Genomic DNA, 20,757 nt, shown 5'->3' on the forward strand with positions numbered 1-20,757 from the left:
GTTGAATCCGTATGATGAACTAGAGAAGTTTGAACCTAAAAATATAGCCAAATGATGTAAATGTTAATGAATTTTGAAAAGTAAATTTGGTAAACATGGGGTAGTTGTGAGAAATAAAGCTAGATTCGTAGCTCAAGAGTACACATAGATTGAAGGGATAGATTTTGATGAAGCATTTGCTTCTATGGTTAGACTTGAATCAATACGCGTTCTATTTGCTCTTGCTTGTCATATGCATTTTAAATTATTTCAAATGTATGTGAAATATGCATTTTTAAATTGGATAATAAACGAAAAAGTGTATATTGAGCAACCAAAAGATTTTGAGGATTCCTAATTTTCCTCCAATGTGAATAAGTTGCAAAACATCCCTATGGTTTAAAAGAAACTCATAGAGTATGATATGCCAAGTTGACTTCATTTCTATTAGAGTTAGGGCTCACTCGAGGGGGAGTAGACAAAACTTTATTCATTTGTCATGATTTTGAAAATTTTATAGTAACCTAAATTTATGTAGATGACATTGTGTTTGGGACTACGTCTGATAAGCATGCTAAGGACTTCGCATAATTAATGTAGAGTTAATTTGGAATGAGTTTGATGGTGAATTGAAGTTTTTTCTAGGACTTCAAATTAATCAATTTGATAATAAACTTTTTGTTTCTCAATCTAAGTATACTAAAATTTTGTTTAGTAATTTGGATTGACTTTTTTAAAACATCATAGAACTCTTATGAGCATGAATGCAAATCTTGGTAAGGATAGTTCTAGAAAAAATGTTGATCCAAATCTTTATAGGATTATGATAGGAAGTACGATGTATTTGATTGCTAGCTGACTCGATGTTGCCTTTCATGTAGGAGTTTGTGCTAGATATTAGTCTGATCCCAAGGAGTCGCATATTTTAGTAGTCAAACTGAATTTTAGATATGTAAATGGATGGTTGATCTGGGATTTAATATACATTTGACACTAGTGCTATTATTTTAGATTTTTTGTCATGCCAATTGAGCTGGGTCGTTTGATAGGAAGAGAAAATTTTATCAAACACACATTATATTTTGTCTTTATTATAATTCACACCCTATCATTTAAATATTTTATTATTTAGCCACTATATTTTGTCTTTTTAACAACGCCTCAAAAATATCTTGAATTAACTTTAACCTAATAGCAACTGATTACATAGAAATTATTCTATTAATTTTAAAAATAATAAATAAATAATTTGAAATCCCTAAAATATTTCACCTTTGACTTTAGAACCTAGTTCCCTTTTGTATTTATCTTAACCTTAGAAATATATCTAGAATTAAAGTCATTTTACATCTATAGGTAGTTTAACTCATCAATATGGCATTCTTTACCAAAAAAAAAAAAAAAAAAAAAAAAAAAAAAAAAAAAACCATCTATACTGTGACTTTCCTTTAGGAAAACTAATGTTAAAGTGTTTTTTTCAGCATTAAAAGTAAATATAAAAGTTGAACAATAAATATCCAAAAGGTAGATTGTAAATGATAATAAAAGTCGTATGTTTTTGATAAATTTTTCTCGTTTTTATAAAATCCAAGTAATCAAATAGACGATAGTTTATTAAACCAGAAAATTACATGCAAAAAGCTATACAATTAAACAGACATGGGCCAGGCCCAGGTTGTTTAATGAGCCATTTGGACAAGACTAAAAAATGAAACAGAGTTCCACAAAAGGCATCAGCCAACAAACAAATATAAGAAAAATATAGACAGATCTTGCAAGAAGCAGCTAATTTTTTAGGGTTGCTGCAGAGGTTTGCTTGATTACAAAAAAAGAGTTGGATGCAATTTAAATTTACTTATTCTGAAATTGGTAGCAGTAAAAATTAAATTGTTGTAACAATATCAAAATAAATACCCAGAGTTAAAAAAAAATTGCAAGAGTTGTATGCTTGCATAAATCTTCATCCATCCTAGTTATACTACTACTACCAAAGTCCGGCGATTAAACAGCTGCGACGGCTGATTTTTTGTCTGTTTCTTCACTTTGCAAGCTATTGTAGTAGTCGACGAGAACTTTCCATCCACCGGGGCACATAAAGCCATCAGGAGGATTCTCCCCAGTTCTTGCATATGTTCGCATCTGGAGTATTTACATTTTAAACTTATTAACTTAAACTCATCAATTCTGAAATCTCATAAATGAGCAAGTTCAAATTTATCTTGTTAAGCTACAAAATAGAGGTCTATCCGGGAGATAAAGGATATCAAAGCTGCATGGACAAAACATACCTTGGTTCCTGAGATGAAGAGAAAGTCTTTACCATGCGACGGGTCAAAAAACGCCATCTTTTTTGCAACTGTATCGTATGCAGCAACCTGCACAGATTAATAGAGATCAAGATCAATGTGCAGCTCAGAGAATTGCAGGTCTAGAAACATCGAGACTCAGTACATAAAGAGGCAGTTCACAAAAATATCGAAACTCAGTACATGAAGAGGGCATATGGAGGTAACAATTCAACAAAGTTTAGCTCAAATGAATTCCAGGTACTTTTTTATGGCCTTTTAGTCTTGAATATTAAGCAGAAGCAGAAGCATAGTAACATTAAGCACATCATGCAAGTATATTCTTCTGAGAAAGTAACTAAAAGGTTAAGTGGCATTCCCGTGAATGATTATTCCATAAATAGATATTATAGAATCAAGTCAATCAACGGAGAAACTACCTTGAACTTGTTTTGTTAATTGTAGAATGAAAATTGCCAAGAAGTTTAGAAAATCTCATTCACCAAAGTCTAGAATGGATAAGTCTATGTCCAGATATTTGACACGACACAAGCATTACGGCCCTATTAACTATTATCATCTGCCTCTGAAGCATTCATGAGATGTATATAAACTAATATTTAACTTGAAAGATTATGGAAGAGTAGAAAACAGAGCAAACAGATGAAAGTGACAGCAAAATTGGAGCGAAAGACACTGGTCAAGTATGGTTCTTGCTTTCTTGGTTCTAGAGATGACCTAAGATCTAAAAGTACAACAATAATACATCAGACCAAATAAATAAATAAAATATTGTGTGATGATCATGTGCAGTCTTTTCTTTCCTTTTTTTTTTTTTGAAGAGATATAATGATTAATTGCCTTGTCTGTGACGTCTATACAGGCTATATGCATGAAATAGCAAATATAAAAGCAGAAGCAAAAAGGCATTTTTCTTAGATAGAAGCTGAGGTCTGCGGCACCATACCCTAAAAGGCAATATGTTAAGTTTCTCTAAACCTGGAGCTATGCTTAGGACTTTTTTCCCATGATCTGGGTCATATAAGTCCCTCTTCTCAGTCGGATGACTCATTCCAGCAGGATCACGTCCTACTATATAGAAATTAGCGCCAGCATTAATCCGTGCCTTTGCATGCCACTGTACTTCTGTTGGGCCAGCATAATGCATAGGCGAAGGAAATATTGCTACAACTGTAGTCTCCGGGTCAAGAACTCCATCCTCTAGAACCTGTTGGCAATAGAGCTTCAGGTTCTGAAACATAAGCTGATAAACCATGCCGCTTGATGCACCACTTTTTAGCTAACAGAGAAAGAAGATGTAATTTAAAAGAGATGACCTTGCTGTGTTGCTCCATCCGCACAGATAAAGGTACATCATCTGCCTTGGTGAAACCACCCAAAGGATGAAGTAGTAGAATGGGATTTTTGTAACCCATTTCCAAGAGACGCCTTCTTGTGTCATTCATCAACAACGCATGACCATTATGTACAGGATTTCTTAATTGAAAAGCAAATACAGCATCAGCCTCACGTTTGTCAAATTCCTTCCGAAGTGCTACAGGTGAGAGCCTGTAGTGATCAAGACCATCACTATATTTGATAGGTTCTAGCACTTCAAGATCCCCACCAATCAGCCAGTTTCCGGCTGGTGTTATTACCTCCTCAACATATGGTAACCCAGGAGCCGTTGTTCCCCATGTTCTAGCAATTCTTTCTTCTTTGTTATGATTGTATATTTGAATTCTGCATAATGAGAAAGTATTCAGTGTCAGATCAAGACACGAGAAGACACAGATTGTGAATTGCAATATTCCTCGTTCAGACATGTAAATATATCATATGTTTACAATTAGTTCGACCGAAACAAAATGTACGCTTTGTGAAATATCTAATGGTAGGAACTAGGAAGATACTTGATATCCATGTCAGATCATCATCCGTAACAATAATACAACACAGAACCAAATGAAATTAGGAGGCGTTCCCCAGTCCCTTTCTTGTATATGGATAAAGCCTCTGCCTGGCTTCTCTGTAGTACCCTCCCCCTCTCCTCTCCTCTCCTCTCATGCCCACGAGTAAGGTGCAAGAACAGAAATATTACATTGTCAATGATTCTACATGATAAATGAAATGAAGTTACAAAAGGAAGAGGCTCCATAAAAAAATGGAGCCAATGAGCATCTGAAGAGCCAATACAAGTACAGACTATAGTGTTGGATATTCTCTCCACATATGAATGATGATTTATGTTCCACTTCACAAACTTACGGTTTACATTTCTTACATTACAACAGGAACTAAAAGATCAAGACAAAGAGAGGTCATAAATATTAGGGACAAGAAACCTCAAATGCAACAAGCAAGCAACAAAAAGAAATAGCAAACCTTTATTCCTAAATATTTGGACCAGAAAACCCCATTGCAACATCTAATGACACAATAACGGTATTACCTAATTTGACTCATCAGGTGAGGTCGTAACTTGTAAATTTTTGGACCAAAAACCCCAAATGCAACATTTTTAAAACAATGATTGTATTAGCTTCAGATAAGATCATAATTGTTGACAATAATCATCTTATCCAGCTTGACACATTCCTCATTTTTGCATTCTCATTTTCATCACCTTCCCTCCATGACGAACCCTTATCTTCTTTCTTAGTTCCTGCCCTGCAACTCCTTTTCTCCTTTATCTTTTCAACAGTATGACTCTATGACAATAATAATGACTTATAACTTGTATTTGCCTAGAGAGGGAGCAATTTTTATTGCTAGAATACAAAATTACTCTTGTCAACACAAAAGTGCCTTGTTGACATCCTCTGATAAAAAGTGCTCTGCATGATTTCTAGTTCTACGCAAACCAAAAGGCCTAGTGAATTTCTTTTCTTTGATCCTGCAATCTTATATATATTTACTTCACTAACCATGATAACATTCTACAGTCATTCCAAATTTCCAACAACAGTGTATCCAAATACCAACCAGTAGCTTAAATTGAGCTAGGAGATAATCATGAATGAGTTGCTTCAAACTATTCCTGCAAAAAAAGAAGGGTATAATCACATCGAATATTTACCTTGATTATATTACCATTAGAAAAATCAAGTAGAAGTGGGTGCATAACTCTTCAATGCCATCAAATATTCCCAAAAGGTTTGCACATGTACCCTAGTTTATCTAACTGAACACCCATCCTCTCCAAGACAAATCAGAGAAGACCTGTTTATTACTTTCAACTCTAATAGAAATTTCTGGCCCATTCATTTAGAACATTCTAAAGTGCATCAAGGAGCATCAATTAGCTCTTGGTGACTACTGGTCCCAAACACTTTTTTCTTTTGTTCTTTTTCAGAATCTCAAATGTTCCATCCTATTTTAGTTATAGCTTAGTTATAAAATTCCAAACATAATTAAAAAGGAATTATACACTGCATATTACATCGTAAGGCATACTCTTAGACTTTATCCCTTCTATAAGCAAATTTTCCAAAATGATATTCTAAGGATCACTTTCCTAAATAGAATTCATCCATTTTCAAAGGGTGACGAAAAGAAAAAAAAGACTTTTGCTCGGCATCTAGTCTGCAATAGCTTATGAGATGTTAAAACTTACACCTTATATGACCAAGTCAATTGTCATGTACCAAGTTTCTACCTTTCTCTATCAAGTTCGCAATTCCACAGACCCAAATTACTCGAACCAAACGTCAAGAGACAAACCAAACCTGCGGAGAATGGCGACAAGATTCCCCGAGGGGCCGACGAGAGTGACGTCGGGGCTATCTCCGATCGCCTCCTTATCTTTCTGATCGATCGCGAGCACGATGGGCAGCGACATGTTGACGACGCTGCCATCGGCCAGCCGGAGAGAATTGAAGTGCAAGCTCTGCAGGTACTCGTCTTCCCGCATGAACCCACGCAAAGGGCTCGCCCACCCCTCGGAGAGCACATGCACCCACTCCAAATCCACCTGCGAGATCCTCACGGCCGGAAGCGCCGCTGCTTCCACCCTCCGCGCGGCTCGCTCCCCCTCCGGCACCACCAGGTCCACCACCTCGCCGCCGTCGGGCTCAATGAGCGAGCTCCGCACGATCCTTGAAGCAGAAGACATGGTTCTCGCCGGAAGTGGGAGGAAGGAGGCGAGGGCGTTGGAATGATACAACGGATTGGAGAATCGAGATGGGTTTTGGCTCGGGAAGGCGATGGTGGTGTCAAAATTGCGCCTTGGGGAGCGAGGATGAAGGAGAGGGGAGGAGGACAGGTGGAAGCTTCGGGCTTTGGGCGTAAGGAGAGCCATTGGATGAGAAGGGTGAGATCCCGTAACGTTTGGCTCCAAACTCGGCGGACGTTTAGGAAAGTTTTACATAAATCTATATAGGCGTGCACTTTTAGTAGAGTTGCTGTCATTGGTTAGTATTTGTCTACTTGGAAGAGATTAACTACTTAAACAATAATAATACTTAATCAACATGCACAACTAATCAAGTACACCCTAAGAATAACTTTATATAGTTTACAATTATATAAATTTACACTTCAACCCTGTGATTTAGCTCCATTTATACTTCACCTATATACTTTAAACTTAGTATATAAATGGGACCAAATTGAGCTACAAATACCTAAATAAATATTAATAAATTATCCGTCCTAAATTAAGCTTCCCTCTCGGCCATCCATGGAGTGGAGTTTAATCGGTATCAGAAGCATAGAAGGTGGAGGTATAATGTCACTCTATCATTCTTGTGGAATGTTGAATGAGAACCTTATGTTTTAAGTGGTGGGTCCATTGGCTATGATAGTATAAAAGGCAGGGGACCAATGTGGCTGCGAATTATTCTTTCTTTATTTTATTATTCCTTCCTCTTTTGGGTGTGATGTGGTCTGTGGGCTAACGAGGACCTTGGATTGAAGCAGGTTTCTCCCATTTGTTTGTTAATTGTTTATGATGTTTGAACTTAATTTGATTACAATATCTACTTAATGAGGGATGCTGCATGATGTTATCATCTGGGGTTGACTGCTTTCTTGAAACATGTGGCAAATTTTGACCTGGGACATTAATCCTATATAAATCAATTTCTGGTGTTTAACCTAGTTACAACTGGTATAAATTAACATATTATGTTTTTGTTGTATTTGTGTCGGATTTTAGTAGTTGTGTTTATACAAGTAAACTGAATTAGTTGTATAATTTATATAATAAATAGGTTATATTTGTGCTTCAAAAATCTTATTATTATTATTTTTTTTTCTAAAGGGTTTATAGATCAATTTCATTAAGTAAAAGGGGGTACAATCAAGACTTAGACAGTCCATTCCATACTAGTACATTCTAGACTTGGTGTTGTTACGCCTGCACTATTGGACGGATAGTCTAGTTGATATAAATATTTTGATCGTTCATGACTTTTATAATCTATATTTATTATACAGGTTAGTAGAGAATAGTGATTTTTTTAATAAAATTCTTATAGAGTTAATTACACATCAACTATCGGAATTTAAGATTCTATTAATTTCGTTAACAGAAATTATGAAATTATGTTTTTAACCAACCTTAGACCTTACTATGGGAATATATTTTTTTTGGGCCAAATTCCATAGATAGAAAAATATCTATAATATGCTTCAAATGGCGAGATTAGAACCTGTGGATGGATAGAATGTTAATCTTGTCAAATTTGTTCCTCTCCCCTTCCCTAAAATTCTTTCTTTCTTTCTTTCTTTCTCTCTTAAACCTTACAAAAATGATAATAATATCCAAATAGGATTCTCCACTCCATTGCCTTGAACAAAGAAGAAACCCTCTTATCCTTTCCCTATTCATCTTCAAACTATTGACTGGCCACCGTTATTGAAAATTGGAGACTTGATTTAGTCAAAGACATTAGCAATTGTCAAGGTGCATTCCTAAACCTTTTAAGTTATGGCAGATGACTTAAAGAGGACCAAAAACCCTCTTAAATGCTGACACATGATTGGACCCATCCTCTTTAATACAACACTCTTAGGAAAATTATAAAAATTGATTGGTGGTAGTTTAGAGTTATTTTGACTTTTGTTTAAGTGGATTTAAAGATCAGAGCAACAAGTTTAACCAAAAGGGTGAGAAAAGGTTGAAACAGAGCTAAAATAGGAATATCAATATTGTAATAGTCGTCAAAGGGTAGTAGACGACCTAAACATGGGTGGCTCATGAAGGAAAATAGTTGCTAGGGTTTAGAAGTGGAGTTAAGATTTCTAGATTAGATTTACTCATAAAAAAATAGACGGCTATGATTAAAAGATAACGCAAGGTAAATAAACTCGATATTTATTCTCGATAAAAAATAACCCATAAACTAGAGTCAAAAAGATTGGATTTAGTTCATCCTATTGGGCTTATATCCCTAAATTATTTGCTTTAATTTAATTTAAAAATAATAAGAAAAAATTGATGAATGACTCCTTTGGTAAGAAAGAAATCAATCAACTATAATTTGAGAGCATTGCCAGAACAAAATTGCTTGATCACAACATTAAATTGAGTCTCAACAAGTTGGATAACCCTTGGAATAATAGAAATAGCCTCAGACTTATGTTCCATAAGATATTCGAGTGAACCTAGTACAATCATCCACGAATGTAAGAAAGTAGCTAAAGCCATTGTGAGTAGACCTATGAAAAGGACCCTAGATATCAGAATGAACTAAATCAAAAGCATGAGCAGACAAATGATTGTTAGAAACAAAAGAGAGACTTCTTTGTTTAGCAAGGGGAAAATGGTACAAGCACTCAGCAAACTAGTTTAGTAAAATATAACTGTTCTTGCAACACATGGTCTTTTAGAAGACAAATGACCTAATCTGTGATGCCAAATTTGAGCCTTCCCTATTAACAATAGAATGAGAAGAATTATAGACTTGAATAGTAGAATTTTTATTGCTAGTCTAATCTGTGAACATAGCAGAATCAAGGACATAGAGATCATCAACACTCTTATCCTGCCAATTGTCTTCAATTGTAGCTGATCCTAGGCAAGACAAGAATCTGCGAGAAACTGGACAAGTAGAGCAGAATATCTGGTTAAAGCACTCATAGACAATAAGTTGAACTTGAATTAAAGCACATATAAAGCATCATCAAGCACCAGTTGAGAAGATTAGCCTCACAGTACCAATAAAATAGACTGGAATTCTTCTTTGATCAGGTAAAGTAACAAAAGCATTCTAGACTGGTTTCATAGAAAGAAAGGCAATCTGACTGAAGCAAATATGACCTGTAGCACTCGAGTCCACAATCCAATACCTGTAGCACCAGTTGTGCAAGACTTTCACTCTTGAATAGTTGATATTTACAAGAGATTCCTAGCTTAGAAGTAGCTAGCTAACATCCGATTTGATAATCTTGGTGGCTTCTCCCTCCACGGAGGTGCCTTTGTTAGGTCTTGATGCCATGGATCTGGTGGTTGGCACGGTGGCCGAGGAATGGTGGCTTTGATACCACTTGTTATGGTCCGACGTCTGCTTCCCGATCTAGATCGATTGCAGGAAAGTAGCCCGTGCAGCTGAGAAAAAATATTCACCAGATATTCTACCCTAGTCGGAATATTACAAAACTAAGGGTGATAGATCCATATTTTCCTGATCTACGATTTTAGTATTTATGCCCTTCGCAAATTCTGACTTCAACTAGGACAAAAATATACAAAAGTGGGGGTGATGGTAGTGGTAACGGGTGGTGGTGATGATAAGGTTAGGGATAATAATGGAGATAAAGGTGGATGGTTTGTGGAGTTTAAGGGATAAGAATGAAGGAGGAGAAGGGGTTGAGATCCCAAGGAGGAGGGAGGTTAGAAGATCATTGACGTCGAGATGGCGCACGGCTTGGGCTTGAACGAACGGAAAGAAAGATTAGGGTAGACAGACAAGAGAGGGCGTTCAAATGCACCCCCTCCCTCGTTCGAACGCAGCATATAGAATCCTCATTCTTTTATGAAATAAATAACTAACACAATAAGAAAAGACTCCTATAAAGTGTATTCATGCTCGAGATGATTCGATGAAGTCCGAATCACATCATTCTACCATGCTTCCGCTTACTTTGTCCTCAAAGTGCGAATTCTAGATATTGCTCCATCAAGGTTGTCTTGGGTTCCCATATGGCTTGATCTTGTGTTTGTTCCATCCAGCTTACCAGCACCTCTATGACTATTCTTTCTTCACGCCTGACCCTTCTTCATACTAGGACCTTCTCTAGAGTGGGCTCGACTGCCTCGGATTCTGGCCCGAGTAGTTGTGTTGCAACTTGCTCAACTAGACCAACTCGGGCCCTCAAGTTGGATACATGAAAAATAGGGTGAACTCAGGATGACTCGGGTAGATATAGCTTATATACAACTGCTCCCACCTTCTCTAGGATTTGAAATGGACCAAAGAAATGATGTGCCAGCTTTTAATTCCGAATATTCATACTAAAATTTGCCGGTACGGTTGGAGCCGTACATAGACCCAATCACCAACTTCATAGCTTCTTTTCTTGTGTTTGCAGTCATACACTTCATTCGGTTCTGTGTTGTTGCTAGATGAACCTTGAGCCGCTTGAGTATCTCATCCCGTTCCACTAGTACCTCATCTATGTCAATATGGTCAAGTGCGCTTGGTCGATCATAAGATCTCAATGTCGATAGTATGTGCCTATAGTGTAACGCCCCCGCCCGGCACGGGCATGTGCACACCCACGCACCCACACGGCACGCACGGCGCACGCGAAAGGTCGGGGGGGGCCCCTCACACACAGATACGCTCCTGTATACATACAATCATGACATCATCAAATACTACCTGCTAATATATCCATGATCACATAACCCATCACCAATTAAATCATATTATTAACCAAATAAACCTGTTAACATATGAATATCCCAGTCCATAATAATATATATTAAACTACTACATAATCTGGCAGGACCCACACAGGCCACAACAAACCATCAAGATATAATTAAAATGACTAATATAAGAGTACACTATGATTCGACATGTGTTATACAATTCATCGTCTAATACAACAAAGTACAAATATTAAATACTGGTACAACTCAATTTCTATATAAACTATCATCTATACTGTCTCGCATCTATAGCTCACCTCATCATCGCTCTAAAATATCTTCTCGAGATATCTCAAGCCGCTATCACATACCACGTATCTGAGGGGGTTAGAAAAGAAATAAAGAGTCATGAGCAAAATGCTCAGCGAATAGGCCTTACCCCGAATCAGTGATTTCAAATAGAGAGTAAATCATATACTGGATAACATGAATCAGAAAGAGCATCATGTCATCAATGAGTATATGAATATTCCTCAATAATACATAAATGAAAAATAAATAACATGTCATGTCATAACTGATAGAATATATAATCCTCGACAATGTATAAATAAATCTCCATGTCATACCATCATCATAACTCTTTCTCAAATATGACACATGATGCATGTCGATCATGACTATGCTATGATATCAAATGCGACCATATATAATGCATATTGATCACTCGATAATCAGGTAACCAAATGATAATAAAATCATATGTATTTCTCAACATCACAATCATCAATCATCACCGACATCTCGGTATAATATCATCATACTAGACCACTGTGCACAGTCAACACCCGGTAACCGGTCTCAATATCATGCCCGAAGGCTCAGAGCATACTCTGCCATCTGCAAGGAGTATCTCAAATATAATCATACCCTGCCATGCGCTAAGGGTATCAACATCCACCCAGACCAGACACCCTTCTAGCTGATAGAAATCTTATGAGGATAACTCGCCACATATGCCCTGGCGAATGGCATGTGTCCGAATGTCTACTGCGCACACAGACTAATGACCTCAGACGTAAGGCCAACAAGATCGCGACTATGTCGAGCGATCAATCATCCACCAAGCGCGTCCTAACCCTCGCGCCCACTCGGGTATCCTCACGCTTTCTATTAACTATCCTATCAATCACATTTCGTGCTTTCCTTCTAAATGACTAAACAAATGCATATATCCAGTATGATAACAAGTCAATGCATAACATGAATTTAGGTGGAATAGGAATCAAGAGAAAATGATGCAATGTAGTCTCCAACTGTACCGTCAACACATGCATACTCATACTAATCTATTATATGCATACTCATGCTACAGATTAACTCGGAAAACAATCATAACAGTAGAATCATCTCTAATCATCTTTATATATATCACCAATGTACTCATATTCCAAATTAGCATAATTGAATGCATGATAAAATATGCTCGATTGTAATCATCTCTAGATAAAATCATATAATCATGCTGGAGGCCAAAACATGTATGTAAATAAATATATAATATAACCTAATTTGATAAAGACGTCTAAGGGATAAGACTACTCATCGTCTGATCAGAAGACACAAACCACGCATCTCTTATGTCCGTCATGTAACCGAGTGACACTCATCGCTAGCAAGGTCCACGGGGTATCAAATAAGGGGGTTCGGGATCTGAAATATTTAGGTAGTATGATGTTAGTCGTTTATCTAATTAGAATTAATTCAGTTAAAATATAAAGTTTTATTAGGTTTAGAATCACTTTTCTTTATTTTTGATTATATAACTAGGTCTATAATATAGATACGATTCAAATATTATAATTCTAGTATTATTATAAAATGTTAGTTATAACATAAGGAGAAGATGCCTGTTTCCTTTTATATGAGAGTATTTCTAAATATGTAATTATAAAATAAAATAAAAAACTAAATAAGTATAGACAAGATCTAATTATAATTAATTTTATAATTCATACACTATCTTGATTAATTATGGACAATGCAGTCTTTACTCGATAAAATAATAAATAAACAACTAAATAAGCTTAGTATTTTATTTGTTGCAGAATAATCATAAAATTAATAGAAATACTTAAAATATATATGATGAGGGTATTAGAATATAAATCTAATAATTATAATTTACAAATCTATCTATTAATATAATAGATATATAAATAAATAAATAAATATAAGTATTTACCTATATTTATACCTAATTAATCATTAATTATAAAATTATCATTAATAAAATTATATTGAAGAATATATAATATTATTAAAATAGTTAATGTCTAAATAATCTATTTGCATTAATTAAGAATAAAAATACCTAAATAAATAACATAACTAAAATAATTAATTAATAAATTAATTAAATCTGCCATAAGTGCTAGGCCGAGCCCAGCACTGTGCAGAGAAGAAAGAAAAAAAGAAGAAGTAGAAGCAGATGAGGAAGAAGAAGAAGAAGAAGAAGAAGAAGAAGAAGAAGAAGGGAGGAGAAGGAGAAGAAGAAGAGGGGGAGGGGAGCTCAGGGAAAAGAAAGGAAGAAGAGATAGAAATAAGAAATAAGAAAAAGAAAGAGGAAGAAGAAGAAGGAGAAGAAGAAGAAGAAGAAGAAGAAGAAGAAGAGAAGAGGAAAATAAGAAAGAGAGAAGGTGAGGGAGGAGCTTGCGGACCCGAGCGGCGGGAGGGCACGGGCGGCGCCGCCCCGCCTGGCGGCCGCTCTCGCCGGGTGGCTCGGCTCCGACGAGAGCTCGGGCGGGGAGAGAGAGAGAGAGAGAGAGAGAGAGAGAGAGAGAGAGAGAGAGAGAGAGAGAGAGAGAGAGAGAGAGAGAGAGAGGGAGAGAGAGAGCTTCTCACTGGTGGCGACGGCTTCGGGAAGGTGGCGGCGGGCCGACGTCGGCGACGAGGAGTGCGAAAGATAGTGGAGAGAGAGTGGAGTGAGAAAGAGACCGAGAGAGATAAATAGATAAAGAGAGAGAGAAGGCGGTGGAGGGGGTTGCGACGGCGCCGGGGCCCGTTGCGGCCAGCTGGCAGCGGCAGCGGGCACGTGGCGCCCCCACCACGCAAGCTGCATGCGCAGCTTGCATGGGCACGAGGCCGGCCATAGTGTGGCCGGTCGCGTCGTGCCCATAAATTTTTTTTTTGTGGTTTGGGTCGTTACACATAGACTGCCTCAAAAGGGGTCATCCCAATAGCGGTGTGATGAGCTGTGTTGTACGAGTACTCCGCCCAAGGTAAAAAGCTAGCCATCTCTTCGGTTGCTCACCGACAAAGCACCGCAAATATTACTCGAGAAAGTGATTAACGACTTTGGATTGCCTGTAGGTTTGAGGATAATATGCCGAGCTCATTTTCAGTTCAGTACCTTGTTACTTGAAATACTCTTGTCAAAAGTGACTCATGAAGATCGATTGGTCACGGTCTGAAATAATTGATCTTGGCATTCCATACAACTTGGCTCCTATACCAACACCCGACGCATCACATTCCATAATAAATTCTTTGGTGAAGTCCGGTAGCGCTAGAACGGGTGCCGTCATCATTGCTGTTTTTAATTTTTCAAAGGCTAAATTGGCTTCATCTGTCCATCTAAAAGAGTCATTTTTCAACAAAGAAGTGAGAGGAGCAGCGATCTTACCATATCCGACGATGAATTGACGATAATAACCAGTCAGCCCCAAAAATCCTCTCAATCTGATGGTTGTAGTAGGAATAGGCCAAGTAGTCATACATGCAACCTTTTGAGGATCTGCCGCTACACCATCTGCTGAAATGATGTGGCCTAAATACTCTACCTTTGGTACTCCCCATAGGCACTTAGACTTCTTGATCTTCAATTGGTTTTGCTCCAATAAATTTAGCACGCCCTCCAAATGCCGCCAATGCTTCAATTCAGTCTTGCTATATACTAAAATATCGTCAAAAAATACCAAGACATACCTTCGCAAGAGAGGCCGAAATATATCATTCATGAGGCCTTGAAAGGTAGCTGGAGCATTGGTGAGACTAAAAGGCATCACTCGGAACTCATAATGCCTGTCCGGAGTCCGAAATGCAGTTTTGTGCACATCCGCCAGGTGAACTCTAATTTGATGATACACAGCCCTCAAGTGAAGCTTACTAAATATAGTCACCCCTGCAAGCTCATCCAGCAACTTCTCGATAACCGAAATGAGATACCGGTCCTTGACGGTAATAACGTTTAGTGCTCGATAGTCAGCACAAAAATGCCATGTTCCATCATTTTCTTGCACCAATAGCACAAGGGATGAGTATGAACTATGACTTTGTTGTATGAGGCATTGCTCCAACATCTCGGCTACCATCTTTGACATAACTTCTTTTTGCACATGTAGATATTGATATGACCTCACGTTCATCGGTGCAACTCCGGATATAATCTCTATACGATTGTCCGCCACTCTTCTTGGTGGCAACTCCTACGGCTCCTCAAATAGTCCAGAAAAGTTATCTAATAAATTAGATTTTTAATTGTAGTACCTGAACTCGTTTGAGGCTTATCTCCTGCTGGTTCTAACTGAAGAAGATAGCCCACCATAGGCTGCATCGTAGGAATCGGTGAAGATCGAACACCATCAAGCCGCACATCTTTGTTTTCTTGTTTATATTTCATCCACATGCTCCGAAAATCAAATGTGACGGGTCCCAAACTCTGTAACCACTGAACACCAAGGACAATGTCCTCTTCTCGCAACGCCAACAGATACAAGTCCACAATGATGTCGTGTCATTGCACCCGTATACTGACTCGGCGACACAAGCTCTCCGCCCTAAGCTTCGTGTCATCTCCAATAGCAACGTCAAATCCCGTGGTCGGCTCGGCATCCAAACCCAGTCTCCTCACTAACCTCTTGTCTAGAAAGTTGTGTGTACTCCCCGAATCGATGAGGATGTGCACATAATGCTTTCTAACGAGTCCATTTACTCGTAACGTCCTCAGCGCGGAAGTACCCGAATATGCATGCATCGATATTTCAGCTTGGATATCTTCATCAACGCCCTCTACAACAGCCTCCCATGGGTCTCCTCTGGACACTCTCCATCATCATCAATCTCACCATCCTCCTTAGGACCATTGATAAGTATCACACTCCCGATCGGCTTAGAACACCGATGACCTGGGGTGAAACCCTCATTACATCGAAAGCAAAGGCCCTTCGCTCTTCGTTCCTCCACCTAGGCAAGTGTGAGAGTTCGAACGGGGGGGAGGGGGGGTTCTAGCGCCTCCTCTAATATCAAAATAACATCTCAAAGGTGGTCGTGGTCTAGTACTCACAGCCGCTGTTTTTAAAACCGCAGAATTACCAACCGGCGTTCTAAGTGCAAACCGCCCATCTCGGTTGCCCCAATTATTTTTTGCTGCCATCCTTAAAGCCCTATGCTTTTGTTCCATCCTCACGGCCTTCTCAAAGGTCTCCTCAAGTGTAGTAGGACATAGAGCACGAATATCCGCTTGTATCTCCTCTCGCAGCCCTAAAATAAATGTACTCATCAATATACGTTCGGGCCATGGTGGCTCACAACGACTACTAACTCTTTCAAACTCAGCTTGGTACTCCAATACGATAGTCCTTTGAACCATCTTGCTTAACGTGGCAGCAAAATCTTCATATGCCACTATCCCAAATCTGCGTGCAATCCTTCTACAAAAATCAGCCCATCCGATAAATCTACCACCACGAATAACCGATCTATACCAATACAATGCCGTTCCTTGGAGATGGAAGCTTGCCATATAGACTTTTGCATCTTCCACAGTACATTGATAATTAAAATATTGTTTAACTTAAAACACTCAATCCGTTGGATCACCGCCTTAGAATTTGGAAAGTCCAAGCGTGCGGTCCTCCCTCGAATAGCGTTGTCGAGTTCGCGAAAGATCCTTAGTTTAGGTCTAAACCTTTGCGCAGGTTGATCACCCTCTCTAAATCCTCAAGCACGTCCATCGCCATCTCCATAGGGATCAACCTCATCCTCAAAGTGCCAATCCTCCTCATCGACGAAGCGCACCGGTGCCGCATGCCTCTCGAGTTCCACCACCGCCTATCTTGGGTTTTGTAACGTAGGTGGGGGATGATGTGAAGGCATAGGTAGGAGGGGATCATTGACACTCATATGATGCACCTGGACTTGTGGGGTATTAGTTCGATGAGGTCCCACCGCTGGTCCTTCTTGAAACTCCGTTCATTGTCGAGGAGATGACGAATGCAATCGATTCACGACATATTCCTTGAGTTCATTGTGATCCTTTTGTATGTTGCCAACTCTATGCAACAATGTTTGGAACATGCCTCTTAGTTCATTCATATTCGAACCCATAGACATTGGTTGACTCGGTCCTGCCGTGGTCGCTCTAAAGAAATCAGCCTCACGGTTAGGATCATCGTGCATTGAGTCCTCCCTTGTCAGTGTGCTCTTCATAGGTCTTCTTGTTGATTTCATCTTCCTTGTTTTAACCATTAATGGAGGTCTGAGGTTTGCATGCTTTGATCTGAATGTATTACAGGAATCAGTCTGCGTGACCGTGGAAAAATATTCATCAAATATTCTCCGTAGTCAAAAAATTATGAAACTAATTGGGTTAGATCCGTAACTTCCTGATTGACAACTTTTGTATTTACGCCCTTCGCAGATTCAAACTATATCAGGGACGAAAATACAGAATAACGTGGGTGATGGTGGTGGTGACGAGTGGAGTAGATGTTATGGTTATGGATGGGTATGGAGATGAAGGTGGATTGTAGAAGTGATTAAGAGATATAGACGAAGGGAACGAAGTGGTCGAGATCCCAAAGAAGAGGGGTGACTCAACAGTTAAGGGAGATTAGAAGCGAGGAGAAACCTTGCCAACAATAGATGTGGAAGGATGGTGAAGAGGGAGGAGGGAGGAGTCTAGAGAGAAGATAGGAGGTAAGAAATCATTAATCCAATAGCATTATGAAGTTGGTTGCTATCCACATATTTATAGAGGCTAGTCAACAAGTTCTAAAATAATATGAAACCCTAATTCTAGAGGATTTTCGTCGATCGCACGCACTCAAAAAGCCCCTTCTCTGGATTTACCAACGTGACACAGGCGTTGGAACGCGGGCATTCACAAGGCGTTCATAAGGACGTTCGAACGCGACTCCACCTGCATTCGAATGCTACCTACATGAATTTTATTTTAATAAAAATAAATACCTAATGCACTAAGAAAAGATCCTAACTAAGTGTATCAAAATAACTCTCATAAGGTGTATCTATACTCGAGATGACTCGGTGAAGTCTAAATCACATAAGTCCACCACTACCCTTGATCTTCCGCTGTTTTTCCTTTAACTTTTCATTTCAACCTCAGATTTATGTGAAATTAAAGCAATTAGATCCATAATTTATGAGGCTACCATTACAAAAAATTCTCAAAATTTTCTTATGTCCATATCAGTCCAAAATTAGTTCATAACATAATTCTATTACTATGTTATAAGCATGATACACAGAGTATTGGGGAGATAAGTTGAAGTAGCCTCCCTACCAACACAACGAAGAATAGGAAGAAGACTTAAGAGGAACATTACTCAAATTGCTCAAAAATAGTAGGCCAGTTAAGTAAAGCTTCATCATGAATGTCATGGATCTTGAAGCAATGTAGCTACAAAGGCCCTAACAGAAAGTAAGAGAGGAAACTAAACAAAAAAATCAAAATAGTCCGACTAAGATGGAGAAGTTATAGCATGGTGGATAGCGGTCTACAACAAGAAGTATCGCGTAGTAGATGACTGCGGACTTCATTGTGGTGGCTGGCGGTGGTAGATAGTGGAATAAATGACAAAAGGCAGTAAGAGAAAATGGTGACAAGGTGTAGGCGAACGAAGAGGCTAGCAAGCTGGGGGAAAACACAAAGGAGAGATGAATGGAGAGGGAGGGAGAAATGAGATCAAGAGGAAGAAAGACTACATTAGGAAGCTCTAGAGGAAGGGAGAACAAGGTGAGGGCAATAACGGCAACAAAATCGTCACTGCTGCTTAGAGAGAGAAGGAAGAAGAGAGAGAGAGGAAGAAGAGAGAGAGAGGAAGAAAGGAGAAATAGGAGGAAAATGCCTCTGTCATCTTACCATTTAGCTTCTAGGTGGGGGGTTGTCAGTGACGACGAGTAGAGGCTCTCATAGGAAGGGAGAAGAGATGGTCCCAAATGGGTCCAAATCCTACTAGAGCCCTTGTGAACACCTGCATCAGGTTCGCAAATATAGAGGACGCAAAAAGTACGTTCAAAAGTGATTGGGCATGTTTAAACGCCTACATTGCGTTCGCACAAACAGAGAACATCTTTTGTATGTTCGAACGTGATCGGGTGCGTTCGAACACGATCGGTGGGAAACCTCTAGAATTAGGGTTACTTATTGTTATTAAGACTTGTTGGGTAGCATCTATAAATATGTGGATGGCAACCAAATTCATTATGCTATTGGATTATTGATTTCTTGCCTCCTATCTTGTCTTTATTCTCTACCCTAATCTCTCTCCTCCCTCTTCACTAACCTACCACCTCTACCATTGGCAAGGTCTCTCCTAACTTTTAATCTCCCTCGTTTGTCGAGTCCTCTCTCTTCTTTGGGATCTCAACCACTTCTTTCCCTTCGTCTTTACCCCTTAAACAATATCACTCATCCACCCTCATCTCTATTATCATCCATAACCCTAACTTCCACTCCACCCGTCACCACCACCATCATCCGTAATATATCGTGTTTTCATCCAGGTTACAATTCGAATCTGCAAAGGGAAAATACAAAAAACATAGATCAGAGAGTTATGGATCGATTCCACTTAGTTTAGTAATTTTCTATTTACAGGAGAATATTTGGTGAATATTTTATCTTGATTGCGTGGACTGCTTCCTACAATAAATTCAGATCTTAGAGAATGCCCTATCTGTATTAATTTTGGTCCAAACGATATCCAGTGACCCACTTGGCTAGCCTCCTAGCATTACCTCCAGCGGGTTTTTTTCCTTCCTTCACTGGCGTATTCTCTACCCGATATAAGGACTCCAAGGTAGACAAAAAGGCATGGCCACCGAGGACAAGCCCAACCTCTCTTCCAGTTATAGAGCCAGGTCCTGGCTGATCTACTCAGGGAGGTAGAGGGTCGATTTCGTTGTGTTCACTTTTTGGCTAGTTAAGGCTAAGTAGCTTCCCACGCAAGCTAGGATGTATTTTGCATTAGAACAGCTCGCTAAGGACATTATCAAGAGGTCGTCAGTGTAGAGCAGGTGAGATAGGTGAACTGCTCCCTCCTTGAACCCTTGGAGCTCGTCGGAGTTGGTCTTCGCATTGAGTAGACCGATGAGTACCTAGGAAATCAAGATGAACAAGTACGACGACAAAGGGTTGCCTTGACGCAGGCCAAGGTGTGACGAAAACCATTTCGATGGACTTCCATTTATAAGCATCGCAAACCTCGGTGATGAGATACATGCACAGATCCTTGTACACCATTTTATTGAAAAGCCCATGTCTACGAGAGTGTCGAGGATCGTCGTCCAGCTAACATTGTCGTATGCCTTTTCTATATCCATATTTGCCATCGTCACTAGCAGTCGGTGTTTATCATGCATGAGGGA

At 38.9% G+C, this 20,757-nt stretch overlaps 1 protein-coding gene across 1 annotated transcript; it reads right to left on the reverse strand.

Annotated features, from left to right (window-relative positions):
- Positions 1-1,813: 1,813 nt before the first annotated feature.
- LOC140785239 (ATP sulfurylase 2) lies at positions 1,814-6,623 on the reverse strand. The gene is made up of 5 exons (XM_073133025.1): positions 5,993-6,623; positions 3,602-4,007; positions 3,232-3,492; positions 2,268-2,354; positions 1,814-2,118 (listed from the first exon to the last, which is right to left on the reverse strand). Exons 1-5 carry the CDS (start codon positions 6,562-6,564, stop codon positions 1,981-1,983), a joined length of 1,464 nt encoding a protein of 487 aa, XP_072989126.1. The 5' UTR covers positions 6,565-6,623; the 3' UTR covers positions 1,814-1,980.
- Between the last annotated feature and the right edge of the window lie 14,134 nt (positions 6,624-20,757).

The sequence above is a fragment of the Typha latifolia genome, chromosome 3, assembly GCF_019914945.1.
Source record: "Typha latifolia isolate L0001 chromosome 3, TyphaL0001v2, whole genome shotgun sequence".
Lineage (NCBI taxonomy): Eukaryota > Viridiplantae > Streptophyta > Magnoliopsida > Poales > Typhaceae > Typha > Typha latifolia.

Excerpts from the sequence above, each read along its gene's own strand:
- LOC140785239 (XM_073133025.1), bottom strand. The coding sequence starts at position 6,564 with ATGGCTCTCCTTACGCCCAAAGCCCGAAGCTTCCACCTGTCCTCCTCC. Across the intron at positions 2,355-3,231 it reads TTAACATATTGCCTTTTAGG|GTTGCTGCATACGATACAGT; the intron begins GTATGGTGCCGC and ends TAATCTGTGCAG. Across the intron at positions 2,119-2,267 it reads TCTTCATCTCAGGAACCAAG|ATGCGAACATATGCAAGAAC; the intron begins GTATGTTTTGTC and ends TAAATACTCCAG.